This window comes from Telopea speciosissima, chromosome 7 (genome assembly GCF_018873765.1).
Source record: "Telopea speciosissima isolate NSW1024214 ecotype Mountain lineage chromosome 7, Tspe_v1, whole genome shotgun sequence".
NCBI lineage: Eukaryota > Viridiplantae > Streptophyta > Magnoliopsida > Proteales > Proteaceae > Telopea > Telopea speciosissima.
The window spans coordinates 20,782,719-20,794,651 of NC_057922.1; the positions used below are offsets into that span (position 1 = coordinate 20,782,719).

General features: G+C 37.6%; 2 protein-coding genes across 2 annotated transcripts; one reads left to right on the forward strand and one right to left on the reverse strand.

Moving 5' to 3' along the window:
• Window positions 1-1,473: 1,473 nt before the first annotated feature.
• Window positions 1,474-7,304, forward strand: LOC122670115 (3-dehydrosphinganine reductase TSC10A-like). The gene is made up of 3 exons (XM_043867080.1): window positions 1,474-2,160; window positions 5,482-5,629; window positions 6,904-7,304. The coding sequence occupies exons 1-3, from the start codon at window positions 1,627-1,629 to the stop codon at window positions 7,212-7,214; spliced, it is 993 nt and encodes a 330-aa protein (XP_043723015.1). The 5' UTR covers window positions 1,474-1,626; the 3' UTR covers window positions 7,215-7,304.
• Window positions 7,305-8,647: 1,343 nt separating this feature from the next.
• On the reverse strand, window positions 8,648-11,589 carry LOC122668343 (calumenin). The gene is made up of 7 exons (XM_043864928.1): window positions 11,040-11,589; window positions 9,779-9,881; window positions 9,612-9,677; window positions 9,339-9,494; window positions 9,166-9,262; window positions 8,752-8,970; window positions 8,648-8,718 (listed from the first exon to the last, which is right to left on the reverse strand). Exons 1-6 carry the CDS (start codon window positions 11,587-11,589, stop codon window positions 8,809-8,811), a joined length of 1,134 nt encoding a protein of 377 aa, XP_043720863.1. The 3' UTR covers window positions 8,648-8,718; window positions 8,752-8,808.
• Between the last annotated feature and the right edge of the window lie 344 nt (window positions 11,590-11,933).

Below are 11,933 nucleotides of genomic sequence, written 5' to 3' on the forward strand. Positions count from 1 at the left end.
GTTTTTAATGTTTTACTGTAGAGAGTAGTTTAGTCATTTGCATTACACACAGTTAACCCGTTAGTTTTTTGATTGGATTTGATATTTGGGTACTTAATGGGGTTGCATTAAAATAAGGTTGTAACTTAGGGGGTGGCGTTGATAATTTCCCAATTTTTTTTCCATCACGCCAATTTTTTATGCCAATATTGGCCATCACAACCGTGCCAAAACTCCAGTTCATTTGAAGAGCACAAAAAAAGAAGAAGAAATAGCACGTTAGTAATACAGAGCCTTGGGGAAAATTATCTCATGTGATTCTCTGTCTGGTACAGTTCCCTAGTGCCTCTAATAAGAGAGGAGTGGACTCCACCCAGATAGTGTGTTTGAGTAAAGGGTAAAGTGATCATTTCAACCCCCTATGAGAGGAATTGCAGGAACTGTACCGGGCAGGTAACCACAGGGGATAAAGGTCCAAGCCTTGGTGGCCCAAGCAGGAAACCCTTGCCCATCGTGTTTGCCATTTTTTTTGGGGGTGATATTATGATTAGGGGTGTCAATTCCAGGCCCGGCCCAGCAATCCCGACCGAGCCTGCCCGGTTAAAGCCCGACCCGATCCGAATCGACACGTTTAGTAATTAGGCGGTCCCGGTGTGAGGTCCTAGCCCTGTCAGGCACCCGATTGGACCGACCAATTCCAGGCCCTACCTAAACCGACTGGTTACAGCCCGACCCAGCCCAACCCTTTAACTTATAAACTTCCCCTCCCCCTCCCTCCAAACTTCCTGTTTTTGTTTGTTTCTTTGTTGGTCTTTGACATTTATTGGTTAGATACACTACCGTAGGTGAAATGAAGCTTAGTTTTTAGTTTTTAGATCTTACTTTGTTAGATGTGCTTCTATTTGGTGTTGTGCTGCTATTTTGTCCTCTTTTACTTACTCTGTTAGATGCGCTTCTATTCGGTTTTGTGCTACTATTTTAGTTGGGATAAGCTTTATTTGATTTTGAGTTAAGGTGTTCCGTGACTACCCAACGGTGTGATGGTTTAAACTTAAAATTTTGATTGCATATCAATGAGTAAACCCACACCGTTTAGAGACCGTTCAGAGTTAAAAGGCTCATTAACCCGTTTTGAGCCCGATTTAGGCCCGTTTAGCCCGAATAAGGATGCCCCGTTTAAAGATCGAACACCGACTGACCGAAATGAAACCGTACCATGTCCGCCCAAGGCAAGCCCGAATGCCTAAACGGTCGGACATGGTGCAACCTGTAAAATTAGTGAGGCCCAGCTAGGCCCGACCAAGACCGACCGGTTGACACCCCTAAATTTATGATTTTATTGAAAAGGGGTAAAATGGTCATTTACACCGTCAAGAAATCAGTTTGACTTTAGAAGGAGAGGAAACGACAGCAATGGATCATTGTTGCCCTCTGTCGGATCTCTCTGTCGAACTGCAGGGGTTTCCGGCGTTGCTGAGCAGAAATTTTCAGGTAGACGTCAATCTCTATCTCTTTCTCTACTGAATCTGATAAAGGGAACACCTCTGGACTAGTTTTCACTTCCTTGGATAACATCTATAAGCCCCCTTGTTGATGCGTTTGTTTTCCAGTTAGTAATTGCATTTTTGATTTGTTGAAGCTTCTTCAATGGCGGACAAGAACATTCTCTTCCTTCTCCTCATACCATTGCCTTTTATTTTAATCTTTGCCATCCTAGTCTTCATTGTTCGCCCGAGGTCCGTGAAGATCCCAATTAAGGGTCGCCATGTCTTCATTACTGGTGGGTCGAGTGGCATTGGTCTTGCCCTAGCACAACAGGCTGCTTCAGAGGGTGCTCGAGTTTCAATTCTTGCTCGTAACCTGGACAAGCTTGAAGAAGCTCGGAACTCCATCCGCCTCTCCACTGGCATTGATGTTTCCATCTTCAGTGCTGATGTTCGAGACTACGAAGCTGTTCGGAAAGCAATTGATGATGCAGGCCCCATTGATATACTTATTTGCAATCAAGGAGTTTTTACTCCAGAAGAATTGGAGACGCAGGATTTGGAGGTTATTAAGTTCATGATCGATGTGAATCTAACGGGTACTTTCCATCTGATCAAAGCTGCACTTCCTGGGATGAAGAGTAGAGGTGACCGTCTACCTGCTTCGATCGCTCTCATGTCTTCGCAGGCTGGTCAGGTATGGTGGATTTCTGTTCCTTTTGCTATGGTCAATCAGATGGTAGTTTCATATAAACGAATACTGGGCACGTTCAGAGAGTATTTTTGGGGTTTAATTGCAGTTTATAGTGGTATGGAATGCAATAGCGGTATCATTTAACTCTTATGATTTTTAAGTTGCAGTTGGTATATTTTAATGGAGATGATTCTGTAGCTGTTCTTATTTTCTTCTTTCCCTTTTTCTCCTTCAATGGTGGATTCGATTCAATTTTACTGATGATAAGAAAAACTATTGCGTATAACTTGTTTTTGTAAAATCCCTACTAGTGTCCAAAATGAGGAAGCTTCATTGATGCAGAAAGATCATGTTTATCAGGAAATTTAAAAAGAGTCACAGAACTCAAAATATAACCAACTCAAAGCTAAATTTTATAAGGGGCTCAAGATCTCTGAACAGACTACAAGATCATTTTGATATGATCTATACCAACTCATTATGCTCAAATTGGGTTCTGAATGCCTCATAGTTTCCAAAACAGTGAAACTTTGTGGACCCAAAGAGCCCATGGTTAAGGTTAACCCAAGGGGATTTAAGCACAAAGTTCTTTATTCAATGACAATCAGCCATAGAACTTGAGATACAATTAATGAACTGAAACTAAATATTTTGAATGCTGTATAAAGCATAATTCTGTCATAGCGAATAAACCAGATGTAACCAACCACAAGGAGCAATATGATAAGCATGGGGATAGCACCCAGGCCTCAGTACACAACTAATATTAACAACCAGCAACAAGGAACAATAACTAGAAGCACGAGGCCCAAACAGCAAGCTTCTGGATAGTTTTAAAACCTAAAATCGTAGACACCGTTACCCTAAAACTGCAGGGGTTTAGGGTTGTCTGCTTGGTTTGAAAGTTTGACCATAGACCATACATTATAGAGATAAAAAATCCTCCCAAAAATCATTGCAATCAACCCACGAGAGACAGGGTTCTTGGAAATTCTCCCAAAAAGTGGGTTCTGTTTGTGGTTGTTGTTTCAAAGTAGGTAATTTAAGTAGAGTCCTGGTTTATGTCTTTTGATTAAGTTAGACGAGTACTCTTTGCTAGTATATAGAAGTCTAGACATGGGATTAGTGGATGTTATTTGTTACTTGTAATAACAAATTGAATTGAGTTGAGGTTTTTTCATACTCTGTGGTTTAGTGATTTTAGTTTCTGTTTTTGCATCCACTATTGTCTAAGCTTGTGAATCATAGGTCAGGGAGTCCAATCAACTGATTTGTTTGGGTTCCTACTTCCTACTCAAGTCATTTTGGTGTTCCCTTTGAAAACTTTCATCATTTCTTATTAGTTTCTTCGAAATCTTGGTCTATACATAAATTTCTTGGATTTCTTGAAGATTCTTCAATTGATTAATTGGATTCCATAATTATAATATTTTTAAATGGCTTTGCTTTATTTCCCCATTAATCATCATCTTTTATTAGGTTAGAATCAATTTACACCTTAATAGTCTAATATATTGGTTTCTTCCATATTTGTTGAATTTTTCTTATATCATAACCTTAGGCCAAAACCTCCACTAAAAAGGTGAGAGGATTTTTCCTTACCCTAGTTGCATGGTCTGGTTAGGCCTATAATTCCTACTTTTAGAACATGGTTGGGATTGGTTACAATTTTTGAGTCTTCTCTGAAACCCTTTTGCATCATATCATTGTTATCAAGAGCTGTATCTACCTTATTCTCATACATTCATAAAACACATATATGATATATCTTTGATGAAACACACTAGAACAGTAGCTAGCATGCCATCATTTGGGGAGGCTCAATCAAAGTCATCGGTGGATGTAGATGTAGGGAAGAGAATCACGGGGTCTCTCTTTCTTGATTAGATCTGGTGGTTAGCCTCAAGTATTTGCATTGTTTTTTGATGGAAACCAAGAAGTAATAACAAGGTGGCAGATGACTCGGCTCTACAAGGGATGGTGTGGCCTATGTGTTTTGGAAAGGCTATGCCTCTTTGTTCTATTAGGGGATTTGGGCATTTGGGTTGACGCCTACATAGCGTTATGTTTCAAATTTTATGTCTACTTTGTTGTTGTTGTATTACTGTGTTGTACTTTGCTTTCTTTCTCATAAGTAAATGGTGACCCCCCCTCCCCCACCCAAAAATAATAATAATAATAAATATAATAAAATAAAATAAAAAGAAAAATATTAGAATGATAGAACCTATTTCCCTGCTATTAGCAGGGTTTGATTATTGAAATCTGTTTTTGCACCGGTGCAGTTAAATTGGCTACTTGAACATTAGTCATTTCACCTTGCCAAGGTGAGTAATGACTACATGATATGCAAATTTAATAATTTCATGACATTAACATACAAGTATATGCATTTCAAAAAAATTATGTCAAGCTACCTAAAAAGAAGTGATGAAGTCATGAGTCAAATACTTCCGAAATTATTTCTTTGATCCATTGATTCCTTTTTATATTCTCTTCAGAAAAATATTCATTGAAGAGAGGCAAAACTCATAAGATTCTTTATATGGTCCTCATCCTAGTTGTGCCATGTGGAAGGGTGATGTGGGAATTCCAACCATTGGATAGGTACTGCATGGTCTAGATTTGTCAAGTGTCAAGTCTAAGAGCTTAATTCAATCAACAACCCCCAATGTTTGGGAATTTCCCCTTGTTTTATCAGTCATCCATTTGTTTTCAACCATTTTCCAAAAGTTCCATTCTCCCCTCTGAAGCTTTAGTTGTCTTGTAGAAAATCTACATTGATTGCTCTTTTTGTTTTAAAGACATTGCTATTCATCATCTCCTTTAAGCTATGGTTTCTTTTTTTGAACTTCATTTAAAAGTAATAATCTGAACTTCTTTGCTGAGACTTGAGAGTTAATTTCCGTCAAATATTTTCTTTAGTGGGTTGAGGTCATTTTGAATTACTGATCTGAGAGCTATCTTATTTGAGTTGTTGGTTACTGTACCATCATTATTATTTTGTCATAGTCATCTTCTTTTTCTTTTTGTGAAGGGTAAACATATAGTCAGCAGGTGAATGGATCCTTTATTTTCTTTTGGTTCTCTTAGAACTTAGATCCTAGGGCACTCTCTTAGAGAGTATTTATTGAACTTATTACTTATTTTCTTCCCCACTGTCGATGGATTAAATGTTATGAGCACTACAATGCTTTAATTCTCTATATTTTTCTTATTTTTATCTCAAGTTTTATTTTTAATAAGTATTCTACCATCCTTAAGTTTGTGGAATCTGTTTCCTATAATTGTGAAAAGTCTTGACTTGGAATTTTTTTATTTTAGGTGGGCATCTATGGTTACACTGCTTATTCAGCTAGTAAATTTGGCCTTAGAGGGTTGGGAGAGGCATTGCAGCAGGAGGTCATTGCAGATAACATCCATGTGTCCCTTATATTCCCTCCTGACACTGAAACGCCAGGTTTTATTGAAGGTTTGAAATCTGACTTCAAGCTTGTAGTTTGTTGTTGTAACACGTATTTTATTACTCGTTAAAATAAAGTATAATACATTTGAAAAGATTCCCCACCCCCACTAATTTATCAGTGCATCTTGAGAGTGACAGCCCCATAGATTTAGAAGCTATTTCAAGGACACATTGTTTGAGAACTATGGTGCTTGTGTAATTACCACATGAACTGTCATGGGAGATGCATATGTATTCATAGTGTTGCTATTTGCTAATGTTATACTGTATATGTAAAATAGAGGGCACGCCTCGGTGCAATGGTAAGGTTGCTCCATTGTGACCTAGTGGTCGCGGGTTTGAGTTGGGAAATAGCCTCTTTGCAAAACGAGGGGTAAGGTTGCATACATATGACCCTCTCCAGACCCCGCAGTGGCGGGAGCCTCGTGCACTGGGTACGCCCTTTTTTTATACTTTATTTTAGTGGTGTTTCTAGAAGGATTGGATAGATATGCTACAATCCAGCCATAGTTTCTATTTTGTTAAGTTCAAGAATAATTTCTATTTTGAAGAAGACTTTAAGTTGTAAGGGAATGAACAAGCAAAATAGGGTGTCCCTTACAGCTTAAAGTCTTCTTCAAAAAAGAAACTATGGCTGGATTGTAGCATATCTATCCAATCCTTCTAGAAACACTACTAAAATAAAGAATAAAAAAGGGCGTATGCAGTGCATGAGGTTCCCGTCACTGCGGGGTCTGGAGAGGGTCATAATGTACGCAGCCTTACCCCTGCTTTCGCAGAGAGGCTGTTTCCAGACTCGAACCCGTGACCTCTTGGTCACAATGGAGCAAAGAAACTAACACTAATCCCCCTTAGGGCCTTAAATCCCACATATTTGGGCTTATGGAATTGGCCCATTACAATGGAAAACCCAAAAATACTAAATAGTCAGCCTATGATCAATATAACCCATTGGACACTCAAAATTAAGCTTATTGGTCCAATCTAATGGCTTGGTTTGCTGCTGGTCTTCTTGTTCTTTTGAACTGCGTCAAAGGGAGTTTGCCACATGGAGAATGAAGTTTTGAAAATTGTTGAAAGGTCAATATTTTCAAAAATGTTTTGGTGGCTGACAATACATGGGGAAAGTGCAACACAAGATAGGTCATATGGTTGAGGTCGGCTAACTAATTTGACATGTTGCTGGTGTTTTGCTGCTACAGCTACTAATTATTTTATTATTTGTTTTACTTGTGTGATACTCAGATTGGGTTTTCATGAATGTTACTCATTTGTTGCAGAAAACAAGGTAAGGCCACAGCTCACCAGTATCATTGCTGCTTCTTCTGGTGCAATGAAGGCTGATGAAGTTGCCAAGAGAACATTAAATGGCATAAAATCTGGAACATTTATTGTACATTGCAACTTAGAAGGGTTCATACTGTCTATAGCAACCTCTGGTTTATCACCCCAGAGATCACCCGTAATTGCCTTTGTTGAGGTAGTTGCTGCTGGTATTTTACGTATTGTAGCTCTAGCTATCCAGTGGAATTGGTATGGAAGTATAGAGAGGTGGCATGCCCAGAAGAACAGCAACTGCTCTACAAAATAAGTCTCTCTTAAAAGGGTACCAACATTCCCTTTTGGTTTGAGTTTTATTTTTTTTTCCTGTTTCTCCTTTTCTTGATGTTCATGGATATTGGTGGGAACTAACACTGTTTGAACACAGGATGATTATGTAAGATGATTCTGGAACTTGTTGATGTTTTCTGTCAAATTTGGTCAAAGGAAGAGGTCATAGTGCATCTTGTTATGTAAACCTCTTACTATGGTTGCCATCGGCCTTAAATTTTGATTATCCTTCAAAATATGTTGGTTTGGAAGAAAAACTGTTTTCCCATTTTTGTGAAGGTTAAATGCACTCCTCTAACCATAAGCTACTCACGTATTTTTTCTATCTTATTTCATTCTAGTTGAATTCTTTAAGCCATACTATTTAAAAAGTGTTTCTCGTCCATTTAATTCAGATATCATATATACGACTTAATGGGAAAAGGATTACCACGATGCCAGAGTACTATTTGCTTACATGGTTTCTTTATTATTTTCTCTTATGCTCTGACCATGCTGGCCCCACACAGATATTACTGTTCTCCGCACCGCCATTGTGGCGTTTAGATTCCCATTAATTGCTACAGTAGTTGTGTAAATAGTAACTTACCAGTTGTTAGTGACTGAAGTTCTCAAAATAATTTCTCTTTCTGGTCCATAAATTTTTCTCCAAAATAAGATGAAAACAAAAATAGAATCATACCAAAGACGACCTAAAATTTTGAATTTACTTAGTGACAAGGTGGAATCTTGATAGACATGCATAGCTTAGCTTAGGCCTTGTATCAAGTATGATCTTGAATAGAGCTGATTGGAAGGCGAGGATCCATGTAGCCGACCCCATTTAGTTGGGATAAGACTAAATTATTGCTGTTGTTGTAGGGGATGGGATAGGGAAAGGTGGCCACTTATCTCCACCACTATCATTGAAGTATTCCACATCAACTAAGAATAGTTTATTTGCCCCTAAGGTGCGGTTACAAGTTGAACCTAGTGATTCTCACAAATATAGTCTGAAAAAAAATCATAATATAAATTTACTAACATTGACTCAGATTTTGATACTCCAAAATCCAGCACAGACTTGCAGATGGAACCCTTTGCTAGTTACATGATAAGATAATAGGTTAAGATATACATGGCATTACAAGAGAATTAAATAGGGGTATTCTTGGTATTTTCTCATCATGGTTATGTAGTAACAAGATGTCCAGACTGTGTACTTGTTAGACTTTGGAGCTTTATTGAAACAAGAACCACATATTATAAATATACTGCAAGTCTCTTCCAAGATCTCTATCACTTTTTCTTAAAAGATCCAAAAATGAATATTTTGCTGTTTAGTTTGATCTCTACCAATTCATGTTTAATTTGATACCTAATCCTTGTAAATGATCAACATAAGAAATCAAAGAGTGTGATTACTACATTAGTTAGCAGTAACTAACATTTGCTCCAACCTATTTACACTGATATTACACATCCATAATCCACACACAGCCAAAAAATATTTATGTTGGTGGAAAATTATCATAATTGTGGGGAATAATCCTACCAAATGACTTGAACTAAAAGAAATAATAGTGAAAGGTTCATCAAAACTCATCATGAAAATAATAATCGTCATCATCGTCAAAATCATCATCTTCATTGTCCTCTTCGTTATCGAATTCTTTCTCAAACACTTTGCTGTAAAAAATTTCTTCATTATTGAGCATTTCATTAATTGTAAGCTTCCCATCTTTATCAGCATCAACCTGAGCAATTTTGACATTGTGATTGAGAGATTGTAAGGTCAATATAGCTTTCTGTTATAAATAATTTTGCTCCTCAAAATTTATGAGGAAAATATATTAATGTTCAGATTTGAGGACTTGTTATTGATTTCAGATAATTCAGGTTATTTTGCAAGATTGATGACAAATGTATACATATGCAATAAAATCACTAACCTCGCGAATTAGATACTTTGCATAGTATGTAGCATAAGTGATTTCTCCCGGGTAAAGCTGATGTAGTATGGGTAACAATTCTTCTACTGTCAAAAATCTGCAAAATTTCAATTGTCATAAACAAGCAAAGAAAGTCTAAAAATGAGATAAAAACAAGATAGATAGAGATGTACTTGTCATGGTTAAAGTCAAGCTCTGCAAATTTTTGTTCAGGCTTGGGTATATCATTTACATTATATTCATATTCAGCATGAAACTTGTAAATGTCATATGCATGATCACGAAACTCGACAAAATTGAGTTTTCCATCCTTATCATTGCCCATGTACCTAAAATACAAGAAAACAAATATATTACGAGGATAAAACTTTGGTTTATTACGAGTTTCATGGCATGGGTTATAAGGAAAACACATTTTGAAAAGGGAGAAAGGTGAGAATATTAACCTAATCTTTTCTCTTAACAACCATACTTGAATTTCTTCATTTTCACTATCTTTAGGGTTCAAGAAACTGCAATAAATTTTGCTTTCTGTTGACCATCAAATTCATTGAAACAAATAAATAAGAGGAATAAAGCAATAAGGTAGTCTTGTGATTCATCATGATCATACTCATTTAGTTCAGCAAAGTTGAGAAATCCATTGCCATCTGCATCTGCAATACTGAATTGCTCCTTCCACCATCCAGCTTGGCCAGGAGCCATGTCATTTTTCTCTGCTTATTAACATTTGTTTCATCATAAGTTGTAGAAAAATATATATAAATTGTGTATTGATTTAAATGAAAAATGCAATTAGAAAATGCTTCTTTAGTTCTCCTTCAGTCGTTTTGATCATTGGTTAGATGGGAATGTCTTGGATAGATTACATGTCAAATTTATAAACTTATCTCAATTATACAGTCCACCATGTACAAGGTTTTTCTCACATAAAAACTACACTTAGTACTAAAGCAAGGTCATTCTTTTAAAACATTATAACCAGTAGAAAATTTTCCCTTATTACAACCGCTAAAAAAATAATCTCCCAAAACAAGCATACCCAGTTTAGCCATGTGGAAGAGTACATTTTGTGATTAATCCAGCCATTGGAAGTCTAAAGAAAGATCTGAAAGACATTCTACCAAATTTCAAACTCAAATTTAATCATCTACCCTCCTAACTAAAGTTGTACAAACATACACTTCTGCAACAGTCCCATACACCGTCTTGATAATCCCTACTTTTTTGATTGCTTGTTTTGCCAATTGACAAACTCAAATATATATGAAAATTTGACTTGGAAGGAGGATCACCGGCATGGTGTCACAAAAAAAATTCCAGCCTCATCTCCATCTAACATCCAATTCAGCAAATATTGGTGTCTGTTGAGGAGATTCTTTCTTTGATGTATAAGACATTAAATTAGATCCTTATATCGAGATTCATAGAAATCAGATTCATTAGAAAATAGATTTATGATTAGATAATGATATTTATATATATATATATGGGGAAATGATCCCCATGACACTAGTGTGTGGGCTGAAACTGCACGCCCGCACTCGAAATACGGTAGCATCCCCTAGAAAAAAATCCTAAATACCCCTTGCCCAAAAACTGCACACGGTGTCGGAGGGAATCTCTCCCTAGAGAGAAACAACGCTGCCTAGTCACGTGTGGTGCACGGCCCTAGCACCCAGACACAGGGCCATATAAAATGACCAATGCACCCCCATGAAAAGGCAAAATTCTCTGAGGGCACGACAGCCATTTTGCATGACCCTGTGTCTGGCACATCGCATGTGACCAGGTAGAGCTTTTGTTATTGGAACCATTGCATGCCCTGAATGCAGGTTGAGGTTGAAGTTGAGAGAGAGAGAGAGAGAGAGTACCTAGATTTGTAAGGGAGAACCGATGGAGACATTCAGATAGACTAAGAGAGCCATCTCCATCCAAATCATGTAGCCTCATCTCCTTCATGGTCTTATAATTCAAACGTTCAACAGCTCTTTCCACATTCCAATTCTCAAGTTCCTTCAAACTAATATAACCATCCTTAGGATCCTTATCTATTAGAGGAAACATAGTTAACAGCCTCTTTGTTATGTTAAACGACACCTCCTCATCCCTTAAATACTCTTCTTCTTCTCTATCCAATTCATCACCATCATTGCCGGAAAATGAATCCCAATTATTCCCAGTAGTAACACTGCTTAAACTATGATGATGGTTTCCATTATCAATTGCTCCTCCACCAGATGATCTTTCTTCCATTAATCTCTCCAACTTCCCAACCAACGGATCGAACGGTGCATGCTTGTGTCCCAGGCGGCGACCTATGTGACGGTGGTGGTGGTGGTGGTGGCGGGAAGTTGGTGTTAAGGTGAGGAAGACGAGGACGATAGTGGCCACAATCAGATATGCCACAACCGTCAATTTCATTTTGGCGCCAGAGTAACTACCTCTCTGACGCCACACTAGCTAATATTTCAACCTCTTTCTTCTTCTTCTTTGGTGTTTTTTCAAAGTTTTAAGAGTTTTTGTGTTTTGACTTTTGAGAGAGAAGATGGTAGTTATTGACGGTTATTAGAAGGGAATGAAGAAGGAAAATGAATGACCAATTCTTGTTTAGGTGTGGTGTCCTAACTCCTAATTGATCGGTGGACCGCGACCTGGAGCATTTGGATCAGCAGCCGATCATTGTTTAGAAAAGTTTTTAATTATTTTTTTGTCTAAAGAAAACAAGGGTAAATCTGTCCAATTAAAGCTAATATGGGCTAGGGGTA

What these genes read in the sequence shown, in the direction of transcription:
- LOC122668343 (XM_043864928.1), bottom strand. Translation starts at nt 11,589, where the DNA reads ATGAAATTGACGGTTGTGGCATATCTGATTGTGGCCACTATCGTCCTC. An exon ending in AACTTTGCTGAACTAAATGA is followed by an intron (nt 9,678 to 9,778) that starts GTATGATCATGA and finishes AATTTATTGCAG; the next exon opens with TTTCTTGAACCCTAAAGATA. An exon ending in TTGTTAAGAGAAAAGATTAG is followed by an intron (nt 9,495 to 9,611) that starts GTTAATATTCTC and finishes CTTGTATTTTAG; the next exon opens with GTACATGGGCAATGATAAGG.
- LOC122670115 (XM_043867080.1), top strand. Translation starts at nt 1,627, where the DNA reads ATGGCGGACAAGAACATTCTCTTCCTTCTCCTCATACCATTGCCTTTT. An exon ending in TGTCTTCGCAGGCTGGTCAG is followed by an intron (nt 2,161 to 5,481) that starts GTATGGTGGATT and finishes TTTTTATTTTAG; the next exon opens with GTGGGCATCTATGGTTACAC. An exon ending in AACGCCAGGTTTTATTGAAG is followed by an intron (nt 5,630 to 6,903) that starts GTTTGAAATCTG and finishes CATTTGTTGCAG; the next exon opens with AAAACAAGGTAAGGCCACAG.